We start from the raw sequence: 23,861 nt of genomic DNA, 5'->3' as shown, positions 1-23,861 counted from the left end.
CAGAGACATCTGCACACTACCATCAATCCCTTTGAATTTTAGGAAGATTTTAGTGCAAGGTAATAGCATTTTCTTACCTTCTCTGCACACTGAAACCTGACCCCTAAAAGCCTTAGAACACAGAAAGGAGGATCACTTCTACAGAAAGGCGGTTCATTTCCTTGGAGGCTGATGTCTACTGCTGGAGAATGGAGAAGCATGATTAATTTCCATTGAGATGACCAGGAAACAGTTCTGGAGAAGGGAGGGAAGGTGATACTGATGTACGAAAAAGAGATTAACTTCGTTTAATCACTGTTGTTTCTGGACACTTTTTCCATCATTACTAGACTAGACATTTAGCTGATAGGTAACAGTTCCAAAGAATTATCTATGCTTGATTTACCTAAACTGTGCATTATGAACTGTGAATGCTTTCAGTGTAAACTGTAAAAATGTTTTTGTCATGGTCATGTTAAGAAACATGCTAAACTCTTAGCTTATCTCTTAAAAGATCAACTGCTTCCCTCAGGACTTGCAGAAGAAAAAAAGCAATGTGTACAAATTCAAGCAGTTGTTTGTAGTCAGAGAAATCTGCAGATATCCAGACCTGCATTCTGAACAATCCCTTGTCAATTAGACATTTAGCAGAAACTTAACAGCTTTTTATTTCTTTAAAGGGAGCAGAGATAGCTTGTAGCTAGTATAATACAGGCTATTCTGCAGCTTTTTCACCCTACTTTCCCATTTTCTATCTCCCTGGGCTTTTTACAGCTTTTCTACACTGATCACTCTCTGAAATAAACTTCTTTTCTTAGGGGTTTTAAGTATGCCTGGAAAGAAGTATGGATCCTAGGAATGTAGTGTGTATTGCTGTGATTTCCATGCTTCTGAGTACAGAAGATTTGTGCTTTTCAGCACAAACAGCCTGGAGCACTCTTTAAAATGAGCAATCAACTCACTATGAATAAAACTAATTTTGTCTGAAGTCTGATAAGAAACTAGAAGACACCTCAGCTGCAAGATGATATGCTGAGAAATCTCCTTTCCTAGGGAATACACCCTGACCATTACAGATTTCTCATGAGGATCTGCAGTTCATTCACTCAACCCATGCACCCTTTTGCCAAGATCCGTGCACTGAATTGAATCCCTGAACAGCTAATGAGACTTGTTTGGACGTTGTCTTTGTGGACAGTAATGGTGTTCAAGTCTTCCTTTTCCTTAAAAATATCAAATATATGGTTTATCGTCAAGTCTGAGATTTAGCAACTTACCTGCAAAAATTCAAGGACAGGTCGTAACTAAAAAAACCAAAATCAGAAGAATTCGGTCATAAGGTCTTTTCACATTTTATTTGACAACAGTGGGCTGTAAATTAATTACCAATTACATGGTAGTACTGAGGTTTTCTGGTCCTTCACACCACAACAAAATAAGCAGGTGCAAGGCTGAGGTTTCTGACTGGAGTAATTATTGTGTTTCGGGTAGTGGGCACAGTGAGAGTCCTTGACAGAGCCGGCATTACTGGTAGGCGGCATTACTGGTGGTTCTCTTCTTATTGGGTAAGAAGTTGCTGACCTCAGTGAACAAAAGTAAATGCAGCTGGGACAGAGAAGGCCTCATACACTAACAGGATAAGCAGGGCCAGGCCATGGACTTTGTAAAATTACTCTTATCCCAGAATAAGGCTTTTATTAAGTGCTTTCAGCTTCAATGTCTCCAGATGTTTTCGAACTTTCTCTCCAAGCTCATTGTTTTGGGGTCGAAAATGTCCACCTGGACCATTGCATGTGTCTCTGCAAGAAATTTAAAGCATCATTTGTATTTATAATAAACAGGGAAACTACTTGGGAATGCTGACAAAATCCAAAGAGGCACTCATGATTTCTTTTTTCATAATGAACACAGACGGTATTCCATTACTTATGCAGAACTGGAAAAGTAGTGAAACTGCAGAAAGAACACTTAACTGTTGGCTTGGCCAGTTAGGAAAGTTAACCATCTGACACAGGTAAACACAGACTGACCGAGTTTTACATTTTATCCCTGTAGGAACACAGGATGTGATTGCCAGAACAAGAGTAACCACATGAAAACCTGGTTTGCCTTAAAAACGCTGAAACTTCTGTAGAGGAGCAGTACGTTCTCTGTCATCTAGTGAAATACCACCCCCTCAACAACAACAAAGAACCTTTCAGTGACAACATAAAGGACTGGGACTTCAGTGTTTGCTAATAAATTTTTGCTTCCCTCTTTACAAACCCAAAATAATAGGGAAGATTTCAACAAGTAAATATCAATACCCAGAGTTGTCTAACGTTGAAAACTATTTTCCTTTTTTTTCTGAAACAGATATCTAAGATTTAAAAAAGAAAGACACTTATGGTTATAAAACCACTCACCCAAGAAAGGCACCATCCCGCACTGTATTGCTGTGGAGGAGGAAGGTCACTCTTTAGTTACACAAGCTGACCCAAATCCCCATGTTCTGACAAGCAGTGTCATAAAATGTAAAAAACAGCACTGAGTGTGACACATCTACATTTTTACAGCAAATTCTTTTCAATCAGTGCTGTAGTATTCACAAGACAGCAATCAGTGTTTTGTCAGAGACCTCACAATACTGTTTTAAAGGCTGAATGGGATTTCAATGCCAATCAAATTATTCCCCTCTAAAAGTAAAGCAGACATTCAAATCTCTTGACAGCTCTGAAAGTTTCAGGTTATCTTGCACATCCTGGTATCTAAGCCACATCATGACCACTTTAAAGAGAGGACAACTGTTGGACAGAAATGAATTCACTTGCTCCAAGTCCCACAAGGACTGTGAAAACAGAAGGTTAGAACTCAGGACTTTCACCTGTGCTGCTCTGCAGTCACTCATCACCCACACTGCCGGCTGCAATGTGTGCTCGGGGAGGGTGAAGCTCGACAGAGCAAATGTGAAACACTCCCAGGAAAAGCCGGAGAAAAAAGCACCATGCCAGGGGGAAATTCTAAGGGCCCTTTCCTCTGCAAGCTTTAATAAACACCTAACCAAAAAGGTCACTGAAAAGCAAAAGTCACTGGTCCAAGAATGTTGAATATCTCTTGAGAAAGCAAGCAACTGCCCCAAGTGTTAGATCATACTGATATAACCAAAGCCAATGTGTCATGTTCACAGATGCTTTCTGAAGTAAAATGCAGAGACTGAATTTGCAGTGCAAATTTGCTCAAAGTACTAGATCTGCATCCCACTTGTGATAGAGCCCCTAGAGGATCTCAGTATGACTTTCTATGCAATTCTGAAAGGGATGCTTTGTTGTGCATAGGTAAAACCCTATAAAATGAAGGCCTTGTTGCCTTTGTAAAATCATTGCCTAGTCCTGTTACTTTGGCTAAGCAGAAAAGGATTCTGGGTAATGACTCAGCTGGAAGAGAGGTGGAAAACAAGTTACGTAACTGTAGAAAACAAGTTACATAACCATCATGTGTTTACGTCGTGGTTTATGGTAGTTGGTTAAATTATGTTTGTTGTATTTTAAAAGTATGCAGCTGATAAAAGCCTAATTGCTTAAAAAGGCCTGGTTTTTGCAATAAATGAGCTCCCTTTTGCACCTGCCTGAGGACTCTTCATTGCGTCTTATCACAACAATGCTGACTTCAGATTCCTTTCCATTCCTGTCTTCTAATTTCAAATTATACCTACCTTGCTTTTTTTGCTGATTCTTCTTCATCTTCTTCTGAGAGTGCCTCCCCAATCTGTGGAAATTCAGCTCTCACCATCTCTGAAGTAAGAATCATGTTGAACTCAGCTTCGTCTGTCTCACTAAAAATTAGTAAGATGATGAACAGCTTGTTTTTGTCCTTTTGAAAGTATTTTTTTTAGCCAACAATAACAAAAGTATGTTTTATGTAAGAGGGACTTTGTGCTTTTGCCTTTGAGGATCTCTTGGGACAGGTTTTGACACATCCATACATCTTGGGACTGGTTTAGACACAGTCAATCACACCATATACAGAATAGAGGAGAAACTTACTGGTCAATTATGTTCTCCTTGTCTCTCTCAGGTAAGTCAGACAGCACTGGTGGTACATCTCTTGGAAGCATATCTAAACTGTAAGGATCCCTGTGATGGAAATGGTACCAGTTTAATGTATTAATACTAATGGTATTTTTGTATTTTGAAGCTCCACAGCAGTTGCAGTTACAATGAAGATGAGGTACTTTTAAATATTCGCAGAAAATTTGGGTGCACCAGAAACTGCTGTGATATGAGGGAATGTGAGCCTGAGAGATGTTGGCTACCACTGGGTGCAAGTGCCTGTAAGTTAAAGGTTTTACAGACAGAGTTTGCACCTCCTGGGGTCTTCTAGGACTGAGTCAACAAGCTTTCAGGCGAGATGTTATCGAAAGCCCAGACTGGAATTCTCCTTCCTTGGGCTACCCATTTCTTCTAATGATACTGCTCTTAATCTACCCTTCTAGGAGTCCAGTAGGAGTTTTTTCTGCTGGTTTTGGATTTCTGAGCAGCAATTAATTCCACCTGTAGGGCCACTTTCATGTGTGGGACTAGTGACGGATCAATATAGTTACAGGCAGCTGAAACTAGTGCAGGGTAGAGGCATTGTATATTCAAATTCTTACCTAGGTATTGTATTTGTCAATGTGGGAATGTTAGAAAAAGTGGAATATTCCAACGGTGAGAATTTTCTCCATTCCATTACTCCACAAATCACTTCCTGAAATGACAAGTGCTACAACAATCAGACCTCTAATACATAATGCAGTGGGGAGAGAGGTTTGCAGGACAGAGCATCTTGTCTGAGAATTGAATTTGGGGAGCTGAATATTTCAGATCCTTCCATCACTGTAAGGAAGTGAAAATACAACACTGAACATATGGAAAGAGCAAAAAACCACTCAGGCATAAATAAGAGACGTGGATAAAGCCTAAGTAGAACTAGTTATTCTGACCCGTGTACTGACTATTTAGGTGCAGGCATAATTTATATTTGAAAGTATCTTCTATCTAGAACGTCTCCACCTTTCATTTTGATTCCTTAGAGCAAGTTCTCAGCAAGAACATACCCAAGGCAGGTACTCATACAACAAACCCAAAAGGCCCTACCTTGTGATCCAGAAATTTCTTTTGTGTGACTGGAATACTGGATCCTTTGGGGCATTCCTTGGTAGGGGTATATTTTGGATGAGGACAAAGATGATATTCAATATTTGATTCACAATAGGCCAAAGGAAGTAAAAATGGAACTAATCCTGGAGTGGGGTTCTAAAAACAATGAAGAGATAATTTTAATAAATTGTTCTGAGCATCGTAACAAATAATATTAGTGAAAATTCAGTTCTTACAATTAAGGTAGTCTCCCCAGATGAACAGCTTTGTCTCACTGTGACTGTTCTGTTTGGTGTGATCCTTCATTTTCTGTCTCTTCCCCTCATCCTACAATCTCGTCTGATTTATATGTGATCCCTACTGTCTAAAATACAGCAATTTAGCTGTTGTCTCCAAGTCTGGAAGAAAAAACTATTGCCTAATTACTCTGAAATCCATTGCTGATTCTCTGAACAGTTCAGAATCCAAGAAAGGAAGCTGGGCTCGCTGTGGTGGAAGCTAGTGAACATTTTGCCATCAATTTCCCTGCACTAGCATCTGTTTCTGGATAAAACCCAAAGCTGGGTAGTGTGGATCAAGCTGTGCCTGGCTTTTACACTGATATGACAGAGGGATGAAAGAGGTGCACAGAGGATCTCATCAGCAAGTCCACTGGAGTCCTGGCTGCGTGCAGGGGTGACAAGTCTACATCACAGATATTATGCCAAGATCACCAGACTAGCACAGTGGGCTCTGGCCCCTTGTAGCTAAGAAGTGCTGGGAGCCAGAGCCACCCAAGCCAGGCCCAGTGCCATGCTGGCTGGGAGATCTGCCTGTGCCCATGCACAGCACTGCTCTGAGCCCTACAGCTGTCTCTGCCTGATCAGAGGCACCTCGGGGACCTCTGGGCTGTGCTGCACTGTGTGGGAATTATCTCTTGCAGCTGGTGCCAAGTAGCACAGTCTACATGACAACAGTAACAGAAAACCCTCCCATGCAAGTGGTGGTGATTTCTTGAATCTCTGGGCCTAATAACTTGGAAATGTGGTTTGGGATGCTCTGAGAACTCTTAGAAACTGTAAGGCAGCAGGATGCAATGCGAGCAGAGTTTGACTTCACTTTTCTCTGTTCACCCAAGGATTAGGCAGAACTGTAGTCCCCCAGCGGAACAGCAGGGAAAGACTGCATCTGTCCTACCGACCTGGGCAAGAGTGTGAGGTTACAGAAGGACTGAGATGCCAGGATCATGGCTTTTCCTCTAACATCCAAATAGGGAAACAAATGGAGAAGCAGGGAGGGGTTCCACGGTGTTCCCAGAAATCCTGTGATCACTGATCATTTGTGGAGTGTCAGACTGAAAGGGTCTCCAGTTCTCTGCTTTCACTGGAATTTTGTCTTATCATCCCTCCCCTAAACTGATCAAAATACACCCTAAACTGAAATGGTGCCCCTCTCAGTGGGATTGAGCTCTGTGACTCCTATCCACCAGAACTTGCACCATGAAGGATTACTCTCACTCTGGATAGTTTTATAACCAATCTGAGTAAGAAAACTGCCCATAAATTCCACATCAGGCTTCTGATGAAACAAGCACACTTCTGCTCCTTCCTTAGGTTCTTCATGGAAGTCAACTCGTACTTACAAAAATGCGAAGTGGGTTGCTCTCTGTTGGGTGGACTAAAGCTTGGGGAGGAACCAAGTTTAAGAGGCTGATATCCCCTTCTGCTGCTTTTTTGTGAAAATCTGTCCTCTGAGAGAGCTGCTTCTCAGGAGCAGGAACTACTTGAATCAATTCATCCTTGAAAAACACAGACATCAAAGGTTTTCAGAGTGTAGTAAATCTTTCAGTATAAAATGCTGAGGTAAAATTAATCAAATAATTGTAGAAATGTAGCATTAGGAGTGACTTTGTTACCTGGGCTCCCTGCCTCAGTGGTCGAGAAAGTTTTACAGGTTTGTAACTTGTAGCTGCATAGTGTGTACAAAATGGCTGATACTTCATAATGTTGCAATGCTGAGGAACCTAAATTCAAAGAAAAAAGATGTGCAGCAGGAAATGACAATAATCACTTTCTGTTAACTCATAAATGGAATGGAATGTTTGGCTTTATCATGGACACATCACATCTCCATGGTAAAAGACACTTGGAACACTACTGCAGAACACAGTAGAAAACCAAAACTCTGAGAAGCCATAGTTCACTAGGACTTTGATGTTTGAGATACAATAATTCCAGCTGAGGTGATTCATCTCTGTCCGGAGAGAGGGGACTATTGCTGGCTGTAAGCTGGTTACTTATAGGAACTGGTGAGATTTGGTTTTAATAAAAGCATGCTAATCATACAGCCTCATTAAGGTAACATTTTTACTGGGCTGCACAGAGGCCACTGAATCAGGCTGAAAACGCTTAACTGGACAGGTAAGAGAAACATGAGGGAGCTGTACTGACTCACCTTCAAGTCGTAAAAAGGAAGAATGTGTCTGACTTTCACGTCTACAGATTCAATAGGAACTAGGCCAAGAGCATCAGGTGCCTGAAACAGAACAGTATTTAAAACCAGTAATATGGATGGCATTTTGTTTTGTATTGGCAGCAATCCATGAGTACAGCTAATTGAAAACATACGGAAATAATTATGCAAATATTTATTTTACATAGCTTGATATTTCTGCTGTTCCTTCTTAGATTTTGGCATTTCAGTTTTTTTCTTTCTTTCTTTTTTTCTGAAGAATGGATGTTAATCAGCTCTGAACATTAATGTATTGCTCACAATTTTCGGATACAATTAGGAGAATGAAAAGATTTTTTTACTGTTTTCAACAGAACCCTCAGTAAATCTGAAGTCCTGAATTAATTTGTCAGAACCCCAGAACACCAGCCACATCGTGAAATTTTAATAAAGGGACTACCAACCCTGGAGCCAATGTCTTCAACAAAATTCTATCTAGACTGCTGACTAACATTTTAGTTACTATACCTACCAAATAACTGTGTAGTTCATGTGAACCGTAAAAGGGGAATTCAAAAGGCAATATACGATCTTCAGATATGCTGGAAGAAAAGCCCTTATGTTCTTCACTCTTTTCTGGTTTGCTGAAACTCCTTCTTTCTGTCATGATTGGAAAGCAAATATTAAGATTTTGTAATATATCTTAATGCACTGTTTCAGAAATGGAATCAAGTCACAAAACATATTTAACATTTTCCTAAACCGGGATGTCTAGTAATTTTAATATAAAAAGTAAGTTAATACTTCCTAAAGACTTTAAATGTCTCATCTACAAGACATGAGCACAACACCTTGAATAGCAGACAGATTTAATTTCCCCTTTCCTAAAAAGACATTACAACCCACTCCATCCAGCACAGTTCTCATCAAGGCTGAAAGAAGTCAGAGGCCTTTCTTACACTTAATGTCATTACACCTTCTATTTGTAGCATTCCTGCATCTTCTGCATCCTGGGAATTAAAAGTACCTATCTGAAGGCCGGAGATGGAACAGTGTTATGGGGAATTGTAAGGTAGAACTGGGTTGTGAGCTGTTACACCTGCCTGCAGAGGCACATGGCAGCACAAAGGAGCACATGGCAGCACACAGAGGCTCGTCTCCACCGGAGCCTGGGGGAGGAGGTGTCACACGGCAGAGCCCTACGGAGAGGAGCCTGCCGGGAGCTGACAGAGGAGTGAACAGCAGCGAGCACCCCACAAAAGGACATTGAGAAAGTGTTGCTGAGTGGCAGCACGGGATAGGTCACATAGTGAAGATTGCCATACAAGGAAATACTGTGCCTTAGAAAAGAGTACAAAACCAGCTCATTCCTTCGAATAAACGATTCAGATTCCCTGGCGGTCTGGGTCCAGGATTCAACCACCGACAAGTGTGTCTCAGGAGCTGTCAAACTGTGTGTCTACAAGGGACTGGGAAATAAGAGATCCAAATTCTTCTCTGTCTCCCATATATCCAACTGTGACTCCCATCCAAAGCCAGTTTTCTTCTATGATCTTAAATAACAAGTCACTTTTCCAGACCAGCACTTTCATTTCAGTGTGATAAAAAAGTGATTGATTAAAAGCACTTCTATGAGAAAACAATGAGGACAAAAACTCAACCCAGTACTGGCAACCTGGCAATGTGTCTCATGGTTCCTACTGTATCATTTCACTGAGTTCAGACTTCACCACGTTCAGGTGTCTTTCCCCCTTCCATCCCCCCTGCAATAAGCTCTTCTCATCCTGTGTCTCTCGCCTCTTGGGCTCCCCCTGATCTGTTCATCTCCCTGTTTCTCATGCAGTCCCATCTGCCCTTTCATTGTTCCTCAGGCCTATATGTACAATCACAGAACGGCTGGGTTAGAAGGGACCTTTAAAGACCACCTAGTCCAACCCTTCTGCCAGGGGCAGGGATATCCATCACTACATCAGGTTGCCCAAAGTCCCATCCAACCTTGCCTTGAACAGTTCCAATGATGAATCCACAGCTTCTGCCCTGTTATTATGTAGATAAGCTGCATGGCTCCTAAGAATAGGAATTTTAAAATCTGGTAAATACTGTGTATGAAAAATAGATGTATTTTGACTACAGCCATTTCCACCTTTTAGCAGGGCCTGTTGCCATAGGACACGGGGTAATGGTTTTGAACTAAAAGAAGGTAGTTTCAGAGTAGATGTAAAGAAGAAATTTTTTTGCAACAAGGATGGTAAAACACTGGAACAAGTTGCCCAAGGAGGTAGGGAATGCCCCATTCCTGAAAACATTCAAGGACAGGTTGGACAAGGCTCTGAGCAACCTGATCTAGGTGAAGATCTAGGTCTCTGCTCATTGCAAGGAGGTTGGACTGGATGGCCTTTTAAAGGCCGTTCAATCCGAATCACTCTATAATTCTACCTTGTCACACTTCTATTTTTTCTGGAAGACTCCTTTATAAGGACTCTGTCTTTAAGTTTATATGTAATGAACCTGACACTGCAGCAGAACCTGAATTATCATAGCCCATGGCCAAAATACCAACTTGTTCTTCTAATCCTTACCAGACACAGAGCCCTCCTCCAGACCTCCAGCCTCCCTGGTCAGTCCACGGAACAGAAGCAATAAACGATTTAGACGAATCTGAACCAAAATCTGAGAGAATGATTTTTAAATTTATGTTGAACACCCTAAGATTTACAGCCATAGAAATACAGTGTATGTGTTACATCTGTATTTATTCTCCAGAGCTCACTCAGAAATCTCTATTTAAGAATTTTTAATATAGTTTTCTGTTCAGGAGAAAATGAGAAGGAAAGATGTAGAAAGGATCTCAATACTATAATGACATTACACAATAAATACAGTTAAAACCTTAATTTAGTCTTACACATTAATCAGACTTCTTGGCTAGGTCCTAATCCTTCAGCTGTGTTTACTGGCATATACAGATTAAACAGAGGGTGAACAGTCAGTTAACCAGGGCCATATGAATATTTGTGGCTCTGAGAATGAGGAGAGTAAACAGCAACCTGCACTGTGTTTTGCCCAAACCCCACAGGGTAATAATGAAGAATACAAGGTTTTAATACCACATGGGGCCATTTAGTTACTTCCTTATTTGTGCAATACAGAAAAGAGCATTTATTTTCAAGATCTCAATATTGTGAATAGATTGAAGAACATCCAAACTGGACACTAGAAGAACAGGACATTTCCATCTTGCTTACTACATTAAGATTTATTGGGGAAAGAGCAGTGGACATGCAAGATAATATTTAAACCAAAAGAAATAAGTGATTTTACTGATTAGTCTTTTTCTTCCAGGTCTATACCTCCCTTATTTAAATTTATACCTGTTGTTTCCCATGTTTCCATCATGTACCATTGCAAAGATCCTCCATCATCAGTAACGTCAGAGGAGTGTGAAGGTGCTGCCCTCTCCCTCTACTTTCCCTCTCCAGATTAAGTGTCTCCTTACAGAGTGAGTGCTCTAAGCCCTTGGTGGCTCTACTCACTTAAATAAACTCACTCCAGTTTATTAAAGTCTTTCTTGTACTGGTGCAATATTTTATATGCATTTTCAAATCTTCTTTTTTGTACAAAAGTATTCTTTAGTTTAAAAAAAAAATCTGAATTTATCTGCATTTGTTTAGTATCAATTCCAATATGAAAGACCAGCTGAATACAAAACTTACTCCAGATCCTTATTTCCTGGTGAGGTAGGGGCATATTTACCAAACTACCAAATCCCTAGCAGGCTGTGAACACTCCTTATGTGCTGGTTGCACATTCTTTTGTGCTGTTTCCCAGGTGTCATGCCATCACACTGTACTCTGGTTGTTTGCTTTACCTTGTATGCTGCTTGTTGGAATTTCCTGAGCATCCTCTTTCTGCTGTCCCAAGGGTCATTATGGAGCAAGTCGAATGTGGGATGGGCACTTGGTTGCTGCATGATGCATTTTTAAGAAAGGAAACAGAAAAGAAAAAGGACAACCCTTTTTACAACTAGATAAGGGAGAACTTTTCTCCATCCCAAGCCATTCCTTGGCTTGAATCCATATGTTACTTCTAAATACTGAAATTAAGTCCAGTGAAAATATTTGCAGCATTGGCATTTAACCAGAAGTCTTCACTGCAGGGCTTAATGGGAGGTAATCACCAAGTACTAGCAGATGTAGTATGGGGAATGCAGAGATAAGATGGCATGGTCTGCATCCACACAAATGACCAACACAGACTACAACTTAAGTGCACTCTATGGGCAGTTGGACAGCAGACAGAATGGACAGGGGCTCTACCAAATGCATACTTCATCTTGCACAGACATGAAGTTGGAATAGCTGTAAGGACTCAAACCAGGTGCTCAGCAAAACCTTTCTCCAATAATAGCACATACCCAAGGAAGGGTGAAAGACGCCCCAGAGAAGGGCAAAAAAAACCTAAGTACCAGAAAGGTTCCTGTCAATCTAACCTGCAGGCAGAGGCTGCAAACTTTGTGATATGCTTAACCTTACAATGAGGCATGACAAAGCTTCCCCTGAGAGATCTTTCAGAAACAAGCAATATAAGTCTCAGGTTAGGCCTGCAGATCTCCACTTGACTCTCATACTAGATCAGAACATTAGAAGATGAGTTGTGCATGTAGCATAGTGCTTGCCCTAGCTAAAAGTAAAATGGGAAATAAGGCACTGATACAGAAGTAGGAATATCAGGAGGAAAAGTATTCAATGTCAAACATCTATGGCTGTTTGTTAGCTTGGGAGGTGATAATAGAGCATGCACATAGCAGGCTATAAAAACATATGAACAAACCTGCTCAACATGCCGGGTAACACGTCTAAAGGAGACTTCTATTTCATCCCTTTGGAACTCCTGTTCTATGACAGGTTCTCCTCTTTGGATCTAATTTGAAGAAGAAGCACATTAGCACAAAGCACCCAGGGAATTCTTTCCTCCATTACAATTAGTGAAACTCACAATGTAACATTATGGAGGTGCTTCACAAAACACAGACTTCATTCTCTTCTAGGGAGGGATTATTGCAACCCTTAAGCAAGTCAAACCAAGTAAAAAAAAGTATTTTCAGATCTGAGTTTCAATCAAATCTCTGTCCTAATGCAACATGGTTTTCCTTGCATAGCCAGAATCAGCAGGTAAGAAAATAGATGCTTCTAAACAAAGTTAACATACATCTAATTCAGTGATACACCAATCTCACAATTTAGATCCCTTTTTTACTAATTTCCTTTTTAGTATTAAATATAATGTTTTACATTGCCTAATTCAGTGTATAAATCAAGCCTTTATCCTATGTATAAATAATTTCACTCCCACAACCAGTTGGAAGTCAGTGGGATGTCAGAAGCTACTTGAATAGACAGGAGGCAGGATAAGAGGGACAGGCTCCACCTGTCCCTGAGAGCTGTGCCACACAAAGAAAGATATTTCCTGCCACCAAGTAGTGCTTATTGCTGTTATCACCTCTGTGGAAGAGGACCTGCAGTCTGTAGTGACTGGAAGAAACCAAAGAGAGAGAGGGTGAAGATGCAGAAGTACAACCTGATATTATCTCCCCACGGCTCTGTGTGGGAGTACTGACTGGATCTAGCTCTTTGAATGTGAGCCATTCAGAACAGCAGCTCCTCAGAGGTACAACACAAACAGAGGTTTGGATGTGGTCTTGGTGCTGACAGGATTATGCTGGAATGTGGCATTCTGATGAGACTGGGTGGCTGGGTGCAAATCTGCTAGGTTGGGCAAATATTGTTATATTTCTGGTAATACCTTACCCTTCTCTCTGTCTACCTTAGAAATAAAACCATCCCTGAAACAGTGATGCCCAGGCACAATAAAGATATGACTGCAGTAAAAAGCACAACTAGCACAGGTTTGCATTGATTAACAAAGAAAAACTGAACATGTAGAGAGCTTGATACAATTCACTAGTGCACTGCATAATCTGAAAGTATAAGTTTGATTTCAAATTTACAGAAAAAACATCAAAGATTAACCTTGTATTGCTCTTCTTCCCTTTGTCGGCTTTCAATAATCTCTTTTTTAAACTCCACAGAGATTGGATCACTTCCCTTATGAACTTGCCTGCATTTGCAGTGGAGACAAGAAAAATGCTTTACTTAATGCACAGTTTGCTTTATTCAAAGGCTAACAGACTTACTCTCCTCTTCCTGAGGTGCCTAGGTGTCCATGACATTCAGTGCATGAGATGATCTGTGGATTTCAAATAAAACCATGATGTGCTTACAGACCCAACTACGTTCTGCTTTGCACCATTTGATGTACAACAGAATCATAAAATAAGTAAGGTTGGACAAATGTCTAAAATCATTAAGTCCAGCCATTAACCTAACACTGCCTAACACTCCACTAAACTATGTCCACATCTATCAGTGGGACATATCAGCACTACATCTACATATTTTTTGAATGCTTTCAAGTGTAATTCTGCTCTCACTTCATTATTCATTTTAACCTGAATATATTGACAACCATGACAAAATCTTCTTTTGCCCTTAAGGGGCACAAGATGAGATGTCTGAGAACAAGGTTAGGCAAACAAGATTTTGAGCAGGTTTCTTTTTGAATGGAACCATAAGGCAATCAAAGACCTCATTGGGTACTACTATGGATTACTACTGAGTCTGCTCTTAGCAGGAGAGAAAAAAAATTAAATAAAACAACAGTAACTTAGGCTTAAAACAAACCTATTGGGACACGAAATGGCACCATTCTGCACTAGCGGATATTTCATACATCATTCATAGAGGCCTTGGTTAAGCAAATCCCAGTCTTGTTAACATGGTTAATTAACATGGTTAACTGACATGGTTAACTAATAATTACCGCTTTAGATGATTTGCTTCCTCTTCCTGAACATTTTGTTTGACTTTCAATTGAAATATAGTGTCCTTCATCTGCCTGGTTTTTATCCCTTCTTTGCCTTGGGACAGGGCTGCAGGAACATCAGAAAGCCATATACACCTCAGTCTAGATTGGGTTTTTAATTGTGAAATCCCTCCATTAAGATAACTGTACCCATTAATACATAAAGCTGAGATTTCTCACAGAAACAACAGTTACATCACCTCAGCAATTCTGGAGCCAAGTTCCTCATCAGACCTACAAATAATGCTAAGACCAAGTTTATGCTGCTTAATTACCTTCTTTTATGTCCTTTATCTTCAATTTTCCTGGTTCCTGAATCAAAACACTAGCCACAGCATATGGATTTGACAAGTCGGTGGGGAATCTGAGGTTCTGGTATTCAATTTCCTATAAGATATAAATTAATAGGAAGAAATAGAAACATGGAAGATTTCCTGCCCAGAAAAGTACTTGTAATTATTATCTTTTCACACCTTTAGTTTTGCAATAGGCTTTGACTGTAGTTGGCTGAACCGGTCTCTTCTCCACACTATGGATTTTCCAGACACAGCTTTTTTCTCTGGATGACATTGTTGTTCATCAAAATGTTCTTTTCTAGATGTCAGAAGGACACATATTGCTTTCATAAGTACTCTCCAAATGGCAATAAGTCCAATTTTTTCCCAAAAAAATTAAGTACAGCCCAAAAGGCTCAAAACCCCCTGCATCTTGCAAGGCCTCAGCAATAAGAATAATAATGAGTGGGAATGATAGAAGCTGAGGATGCTCAATACTTCTTTAAGGATATGTAACTTCTCATTATATTTATTTTGCTTGTTTCACTTCATATAGATTAAGGATGTTCTGAGCAAAGAGTGTAAAAAAGCAGGTATATGTATCAAAAGTAGAATTACATCAGTGCACTGTAAGTCTCCGAAGATACCAATGCTTAAAATGATCATAGCAAAATGGTATAAAATCCTATTACATGAGTATTTTTTAGAACAGGGCAAAAATACTCAAAGACCAGTCAGCCACACATACATCAGAGCCAGATGTGGTGTTGATGTTCCTGTGAATACACACACATAGGGTTTTGAGTGAAACTCTAAAATCCGTAACTGCATGGCCATTTGTGCTGTTCCATACTCAAATGGGGAATACTTCACAGTTACTTTGACTTTTCCATTGCCTGGAATGATTCCTGTGATTAGAGGAGAAAAACAGTGAGAGTCCATATAACATGAACCCACTTAAGTATGCTGGAATTGATTCTGGGCTACTTTTTTTTAAACAACTTAATGTTTGAGAGGATGGCAGGAGGCATGGAAAATATTTCAGGTCTCAAAGCATCTTTCAAAAACTATGTCCATTGCCAGATAATAGAAGATATTTTACAATAGCTGAGAGGTTTGACTGTAGACCTATAATATTTCATACTGCTGTGAAAATGACTGCCTGTTTATATGTAGAAATTCTTCACTTGCATCTGCTAGACTTAAGTCTTTGGCACTTTCTGCTTTCATGGACAAAGCATTATAAACATATTCCTCTGTGCTTTTCCAAGCTAGGGGACTCATACGGATTTGATGCATTACCTGTCTCTGCTTGACCTTATTTCCTTACTACCTATTCCATTATTTTCTCAACCACTTTAACCACCATTGATATCCCTAAACATTCCCAACCTAAATGACTCTATGATTACTCTGAGCACAATGGCTTTAAGTAGGAGCTGAAACTTTTTAGTGCTTTAAAGATGGCCTTCAGCCATATTTTCAGGCTACCAAAATTTCTGACTTAAGTTTTACTGGGATGACCCTTTTTTTCAGAGATACTCTTCTGGGAAGACAAAGGCCACACAGACTGTTTGGAACATCCCATATTTTGTCAGAGCTCGCATTTTGTCATAGCTGGACATTGCCTAAAGGAACTTACAGCCAAGTTGGCTATTTGCCATGAGGCTGCAAATGACTGGCTGCATTTACCTGCAAAAACTTTACCAGAGGCAAAGGTTTTTTCTGTACAGCACTGAATAGACTGTCACAAGTAACTACACTTCATACATACAGATTTAACATTTAGAATTTTAAAGAAGTCAGTCTACCAAATGTTGGCTGGACAGTGAAGGCTCTGTGAGGCTGAATAATATCAATGTGGAATTCAAAATCTATGGGACAGCTGCACTGCAACGGGATAACATACTCCTTACTGAAAAGAGATAAAAGAAGAATTAAATTAATCAAACTACAGTTGTTCATCAATTACAAGTTGGGAAATTGTATTATACACACCATGCACTAAATTACCTGCATTCAGAGGGGTGGGTTACTTATTAATGTGAAAATCATAATTCCTCACTGTTCCAAAATAGCAAAATATTTCAGATCTTTCCTTCCCCCAGGAAATAAGAGCTGAATCTTGACTTGAATGCTGGACATTACTTTCTCCTACCCATACAGAATTTGATTACAGAAAAATTTTAAAAATCTGCTTTTTGGAAGTTATTTATGTCCATCCTCAAATTCTTACAGACTGTAATATCTAGCAAGTACAAACAATGCAAACTGGAGCAATGAGTACAGAACCAGAAATCAGCCTTTGCCCATGGCCCTCCTTGTGAAAGATGATGAGAAAAGAAAGTATTGAAAACTCCAACACAGAATGACTGGACTTCAACCACTGTAGAAATTACGATGCTGGGGCCTAATTTTCGTAATAGCCCTTTATGTCTCATGCACGTTGTGTGAGGACTATTAGTACACATCTTTTCAACCTGTCTTGCCTTTGTATGCAACTGTTTTCACAGACCAAACTGAAACACAAAAGCTTTGGTGCACCACCATTCATCACCCTGCACATCAAGATCCATTTACACAGGCTTATTTCTGGTTTTTATCAACTGTCTGACTGAAATCCTACCCTGCTGATCAGCAAAGAATGCATGCTACACACAGTGTTCCTCTGGAAAGCACATTTTAAAATGCCTAAAGAAATAAGCAATAATAGCCAAGTTCTTTTATCTCTGCCTTACTATGGCCTGTTCACAAAGAAGATGCAATGGCAGACTGGGCAGGCAATTTGTTTTAGGGTATAGTGCAGCTTGAACAGTAGCCAAAGTGCCTCAAAAACAAGCCAAATATGCCACCTGTTGCCTGATGGACCTTCTGTACCTAAGGGGAATGGTGGGTGGTAAAATACAGATTTTATCCTACATTTATGGAAGTAAAAGGCAGTTTTTCCATTAACTTCATGGGCTATGGACTGAGCCCAGATTCCACTGGGTTCTGTAAAGTACCAACTATCTCAGAGAGCTTTCCTCTTTTAGAAAGTTTTTAGTAGTTTAATGCTGAAAAATACTGGTAAAAATTAAGGTTTGAAACCACAAGTTTTCTCTTCAGGAATTCTTCCAAATTTCCTCAGGAGTATCTTCAAGCATCCCTGCTGTGCTGAAAAAAATTCTCATTATTTAAAATTATATTTTGTTCTCTTTCTAATATCTTCTCTGTATTCTGAGAATATGAAAGTTCTGTATACTTCAGTACTAACAGGAAGCAAATACCAGAATCACATCATGCCTAGAGGCCCCCAGAAAGTCAGGAGTTATGTTCAGTCCTGTGAGAAAGCTGCAATGTTACAATTCACTGAAGTTTAACAGACTAAAGGGGATTAGAAAAACAAACAAACAAAAAGACACAAATGTTATTCTGCAATGCTGGACTCATTTCTACTGCAGAATTTTGCATGTTTCTTATATATGCTTTACCTATTTATATTTCCGTGCTTCAGTAAAATTCATGAGTTACTTTCAACTCACAGACTATGACGAAACCACCTGCTAAGACTTTCACTTCCTAGAATTCACTCAAATCTTTACACTCATAAAAATCACCATAATTTTAACTAATATAGCCAATACACTGCAGAACTAGACCCTAATAAACAGAACCTGCCTTCTCCTTTTCCTCTTCCCAGTTCCTATTAACAACTATTACTGATTACTTCATGAGAACAGTCAGTGTTACAGCCATGCAATAGACAGAGTAAAATGAAGTCTAAGTCATTAAATACTTTTAAATACAAGAAGCAAAAAAACCCAGCTCCATCTCTACATATGTTTAGCCTGCACAGCATTTACTTTATGGTGAATGGCACCTGAAACAGTTTATATACAGAATTATTTTTCAGTCCAGATGGTAGCTGAGTTTCTTAAGGCTTTCAAGACATCAAGTTGTACAAATAGAGAAAAATGAAATTTTTCAGTTTTTGGGCATGTCTCACAAAATGTGGACAAATGTCTGTCCTTAACTCACCTCTGACCAACTGATACATCAGACAGATTTATAAATGATGGAAATCCTACAATATTCATAGCAGGGTAAGCATGCATGGGAACAACTAAGGTATCATCTCCCTGCAAACAAACAAACAAACAGGTGCAAATATTTATCTCTTACAATTAGTAAGTCATAGAATCATAGAATGTTAAGGCTTGGAAGGGACCTTAAAGATCATCCAGTCCCAATTCCCACTGCCATGGGCAGGGACACTCCCACTAGACCAGGCTGACCAAGGCCTTATCCAACCTGGCCTTGAACACTGCCAGGGTTGGGGCACCCACAGTTTCCCCTAGGCAGCTGTTCCAGTGTCTCACCACCTTCACAGCAAAGAACTTCTTTCTAATATCTAACCTAAATTTCCTGTATTTCAATTTGTACCCATTACCCCTTGTCCTATCACTACATTCCTCATGAACTGTCTTTCTCCAGCTTCCCTGTAGCCCCTTTCAGATACTTGAAGGTTGCTATGAGGTCTCCATGCAACTTTCTCTTCCCCAGGCTCAACAGTCCCAACTTTCTCAGTCTGCTATGGAAGTAAAAAGTTTCTCTAGTATTTGACCAGTAAGACTTTGGGCATAGAACATCTTCAGGATTATCACTGTGTTGTACCTCAGAATGTTACTATTCTACCTGCTTTCAGTATCAGTCTTTCCATACTTTATGCAAATCTCTAGAGCTCCTCTGAGCCTGCTCAGCTAAGAAATTACATCAGTGTGGCACAAAGACTGATCTACTGGCAAAGAATAGCAGAATAAGTTATATAACCTTACCTACAGCTCTGGGATGTTTACAGAGAAAAAATTTTAATGTTTAAAGTTAAATACTCCAGTCAAGACTTACTGGGAATAAATCCATGTGTCTCTAAAAGATTAAGTTTTATCATTATCATCATGCTCTAATAGTTGTTTCATCCGACTCCTCATCCCATTACAACTCTAGCTATACTTTGCAATGAATCCTCACCTCACAGTGAATTCGAATGCAGTCATAGTAGTATCGCCACTCATCAGGACAAAAATCAACAGTAACCACAAGGGACAAACCAGGGACAAGCCGGTGCTGGAAAATGACCCAAAACAAGATAAAAGGTGTGTAAGAGCTGCTTATATGACACAAAACCTGTGCTGCATGCAAAGAGCAGCGTGAAGATTTTCTGACACTTACTGTTTTGCTGTATTTTATCTGAAAATACATTGTCTGGGGTGGTATTATGTGAAGGTTTAGTGCATTGGTAGAAATATTTATCAGCTTCTGCAGAACAAAAGAACACAAAGACCATAAAACACTTTACAATATAAGAGGTCAATTAAGAATGCCAACGGTACTTTTTGTAAAACCTTCCATAGCAAAGACATAACCAGTTTTACTTTAGTAGAAATAATACTAAATATGCTCTGAATTCAAAAGAAAATGATGCAAAACGTATATCCCATGTCTTTACTCTTTGGAAACAAGTCACAATTCTTAACCAAGGAATAAGTTAGTCTTGCTAGAAAGATGCTACTATTGAATCAAATTCTGGTGCTGTTTTTCTTACATGCAAAAGGAACAAATAATGAAACAATTTATTGACCACTTCTAGGAACATCTGAAACAACAGGAATTGTATAATACTCTGTGGTTCTGTCTTGGTTTTCTAGCAACAAACCTTTGGATGGTGGCAGTTCAGCCAAGCCTATAAAAGCCTCCTGAATTTGTTTACTTTCATTATATTTGGAGAACCTAGGCCACCATAACCACCCAACCTCTGTCTCAACACACTTAAAACATGAATAAAAAAGGCAGACAAAGGCAGAGCAGAGAGTAGAAAAGGAAATACCCAAACCATTCACAAGGAAAGATAATCAAACCTATGCATACAATTTCCTTTCTCAGAATAAATTGTTCTTGGCAAAAGACCAGAGGTGCTTTCAAAACTTTCCCACCAGTGAACATGTTTGCAGACACAGTGACAGTCCAAGGACATTTTGAAAAAACAAGTCTCCTGTGGAGTTAAAGCCCAAATCCTTCACTCATGATGTGCAAACCACATATCACTAACACTGATGCAGACATGGGAAACAGGGAGTATAAAGGAGGGTGATGCTCACAGCCTGGTACTCGTCTCTTTTGTAACCGCAGGGCCACTGAATTTAAGTGCTGCTTTTTAGAGCGCTCCACAGAGCAAAGGCCTCATGACCACAAGCAGTCGACTCAGATTCTGCTGTCCTTTTATGAGCCCCAAGGGGATCCCCACTCCAAAACTTACCAGCATCTGTTGGTGATGTTTTCCAACTTCATACCCTCCATAGTGTAACACAGCAGGCTCAGCCTGTACAAACCTGCTCCTCTGAAGTTCTGAATAAATCTCTATATATCAAAAAATAGAGAGAAAAAGAGACCAGAAACACACATGATGAGTGGTACTTACATTGATGTAGTCTAGTTATGCTATACTGATGTATTACTGAAAGAAAAAGATATTATTTCTCCTTTTAAGTGGGCATGAGTTTATAAATGGAAAGTTATGGCAGCATCCGCTACCCCAGCAGATCCATGATCTTGCCACTAGTTCATCTCTTGGCATCATGGCTTCAACAAGCCACCCCGAAACTTTAGGGTCAGCCAGGATCAGCACAGCCACTATTTACTTCCTGACTACCCCTCCCATTATTTGGGCTCGCAGGAAGCTGCAATTTAAGCAACAGGATGGGAGTTTTCTCAGTCAATTGCAAAAAAAATAACAGCCAAGTGTCTCCCAGAATTGCCACGAGGCTGGGAACAGTCAGAGAGCAGGAACTTACTTGATTCCAGCAGGTGATGGGGGACAGCTTGTCTTTTTTCAGGTTCCTCCACGAGGTGGCTCAGGACACTGGGTACTTTCTTCAAGGACCCCCTAGAGACAGTAATGTCTGTGGAGGCCGATGGAACCAGATCCATGTTAGGACAGAAACAGGATCTCAATGGCACTAAAATTCCTCAGTGCCTGGGGTCAAACAAAAACAACATAATGATCAAAATGTCTTCTCTTGCACTGGAAACATCTGCTGCCTAAAACTGCCTTGAAACATTTAGGAGAGGGAGCTACTTTTTCCCTGCTGAAGTAGATTACTCTGTGTGTGTGCTAAGTACAAGGAGAGAATGATTCCAGGAAACCTGGCTCCCACTGCAAGGCCTAGCACTTTGGGCATCTGTTCTAAGGCTTGTTGGGGACATCTGCCTTTCAGGTCTGTGTAAAACACCTCTCTCTTCCTTATCCCCCAGCAGAGAGGAAGAGAGGAGGTTCTGTCAATTCCACCATCTGAACTAATTTCTGCAGAGATGTTCTTCCAATGTCTCCTGGGTGTTTGAGTTGTTAACTTGCAGATTAATTTTTAATTTTTAAATATTAATATGAGGGATAAGAAAACTGGCATTTGAATCTTTTGTTTGGATAGCACCATCTCGGTTATTAGTTCAGTGAAGATAACTGTAAACGCTGAAAGCCATGGGCATTACAGATCCTGTGTTAAGTATGCAGTTATCAGAACATAAACTTCTCTAATGACGAGTGCAAATTTTACATAATAAAGACACCAGACACGATCCATCCACCAGAAATTATCTTTGTAAATATAGCACACAGAGCCCTTGACTCTTGTATGAACTGGAGAACTGCATGGAGAAAAAGACACGATACTTTTGGAACAAGTACTGAATTCAAAAGCCATGCTGGGATTTTCAGTCCTCAAGCAGGCACCACTCAACAGTTTCAAAGCTGCATTACTCCACCTCCCCCATTACATTTTATGGTCTCATCTCTGGTATTTGTCTGGTTTTCCAGTCTGCTTTCGATCTTTCAGGCACAACTTGAGAGGTGCTGCAAGCTCATAAAATGCTGGTTTGACTTATGGCTCTGTGCAGTATTAAATAATAAATAAGCAAGAAGCTCAAAATAATGTGCCACCAGGACCCTGGCCTTCATAGTATTTTCCACTCAATAACTCCAAGCACAAATTTTCCACTCACAACAGAAAACCTGTAAGAGGAGCTGCATTATTGTGCACTGCAGTAAATTTCTTCTGAGGTAGCAAGACCAACCACACTCAGACAAAAACACTGCCAAAAAAATTCTAAACATAAGGAAAAGGCTTACATTTTTTCCACTTGTGCTCTTCAACTTTAATTTGTACCACTGCCACCCTCCTTCTCCTGGTCAGCATTCCGCATCGGGAACGCAAGGTTGGAAAAGGTGTAGGCAGACAAAAGTCTCCTCAAAGGATTCCTGGTGTAACCTTTTCCATAATTTACAGTGATGATGCCATCACGGCTCACCAACTTCAATAACACTGCGTGTTGCTCAAAGGGCTAATACAGAACAAATCCTTAAGGTCCTGGAATGTCTGAATACCTGATATTCTTACATTTTCCAGGACAGCTGTGTCTATCGACTTTTTGTGTGTGCGTGTGTGTGTGAAGCCAACAGAGCTGTGAAATCCTGAGAGCCCACGGCAAAACTCACCCCAAACGCCCTCAGACCCGGTTATCGCCCTTCTCCTTGTCAGCGTTCGGGCTTTCTAATCCCTTCTCGTGCCTCGGAGCTCCTCGCACTCCTCACCCCACCAAAGGATGCGGTGCAAAGCCATTACAACTGCGTGAGGCTGGAAAAGGCATCGCTGTACACACAGCACGTACCTCCTGCTGCCACAGCCGCCCAGCGCTCCCGGAGCCCCGGCAAAGCCCGGTTCCCCCTCTCAGCGCTCCCGGAGCCCCGGCAGAGCCCGGTTCCCTGGCAGAGCCCGGTTCCCCCTCTCAGCGCTCCCGGAGCCCCGGCAGAGCCCGGTTCCCCCTCTCAGCGCTCCCGGAGCCCCGGCAGAGCCCGGTTCCCCCTCCCAGCGCTCCCGGAGCCCCACGGCCCGGCCCGGCCCGGCCCGGCCCTCACGGCGGCCCCGCGGCGGTCGCTCGGCAACGAGGCAGCCGCGCTGGGCCGCACCAGTCGCGGCTGGGCGGGATCCCCACAGCGGCACTCCAGCTCCTCTCATGGAGAAAGTACAAAAAACAGGAAAAACAACTTCTCTCTTCTTTTTTTTTTTTTCTTCTCCCCCCTAGTAAGCGTCGTTTTCAGGATTCCCAGTGT

General features: G+C 40.7%; 1 protein-coding gene across 7 annotated transcripts in view; it reads right to left on the bottom strand.

The window, feature by feature from the left end:
• CFAP221 (cilia and flagella associated protein 221) overlaps positions 1 to 23,638 on the bottom strand; it is a 36,353-nt gene extending 12,715 nt beyond the window's left edge. For 2 of the 7 annotated variants that reach the window (XR_002047174.2, XR_002047175.2), the window contains exons 1-23: positions 23,247 to 23,638; positions 21,550 to 21,731; positions 21,015 to 21,115; positions 19,931 to 20,017; positions 19,730 to 19,825; positions 18,740 to 18,840; positions 16,534 to 16,637; positions 15,471 to 15,630; positions 14,921 to 15,041; positions 14,723 to 14,834; positions 14,406 to 14,514; positions 13,556 to 13,643; positions 12,357 to 12,446; positions 11,395 to 11,490; positions 10,106 to 10,196; positions 8,059 to 8,186; positions 7,530 to 7,610; positions 6,991 to 7,098; positions 6,718 to 6,873; positions 5,094 to 5,252; positions 4,610 to 4,704; positions 4,002 to 4,091; positions 3,671 to 3,790 (exon numbers count right to left, since the gene is read on the bottom strand). Coding sequence is in view for 5 of the 7 variants with exons in the window: in XM_010407097.4 (XP_010405399.1) it covers positions 1,655 to 1,778; positions 2,385 to 2,414; positions 3,671 to 3,790; positions 4,002 to 4,091; positions 4,610 to 4,704; positions 5,094 to 5,252; positions 6,718 to 6,873; positions 6,991 to 7,098; positions 7,530 to 7,610; positions 8,059 to 8,186; positions 10,106 to 10,196; positions 11,395 to 11,490; positions 12,357 to 12,446; positions 13,556 to 13,643; positions 14,406 to 14,514; positions 14,723 to 14,834; positions 14,921 to 15,041; positions 15,471 to 15,630; positions 16,534 to 16,637; positions 18,740 to 18,840; positions 19,730 to 19,825; positions 19,931 to 20,017; positions 21,015 to 21,115; positions 21,550 to 21,685 (2,583 nt within the window). In the remaining 2 variants the exon portion in view is untranslated. Of the gene's footprint in view, positions 1 to 1,315; positions 1,779 to 2,384; positions 2,415 to 3,670; positions 3,791 to 4,001; positions 4,092 to 4,609; positions 4,705 to 5,093; positions 5,253 to 6,717; positions 6,874 to 6,990; positions 7,099 to 7,529; positions 7,611 to 8,058; positions 8,187 to 10,105; positions 10,197 to 11,394; positions 11,491 to 12,356; positions 12,447 to 13,555; positions 13,644 to 14,405; positions 14,515 to 14,722; positions 14,835 to 14,920; positions 15,042 to 15,470; positions 15,631 to 16,533; positions 16,638 to 18,739; positions 18,841 to 19,729; positions 19,826 to 19,930; positions 20,018 to 21,014; positions 21,116 to 21,549; positions 21,732 to 23,246 lie in introns of those variants that run through there. The other 5 variants (XM_010407097.4, XM_039555598.1, XM_010407098.4 and 2 more) reach the window with 5 other exon arrangements.
• Positions 23,639 to 23,861: the final 223 nt, after the last annotated feature.

This window comes from Corvus cornix, chromosome 7 (genome assembly GCF_000738735.6).
Source record: "Corvus cornix cornix isolate S_Up_H32 chromosome 7, ASM73873v5, whole genome shotgun sequence".
Lineage (NCBI taxonomy): Eukaryota > Metazoa > Chordata > Aves > Passeriformes > Corvidae > Corvus > Corvus cornix.
Note: the sequence above shows the minus strand (reverse complement) of the source record. Positions and strands in the feature narration are given on the sequence as shown.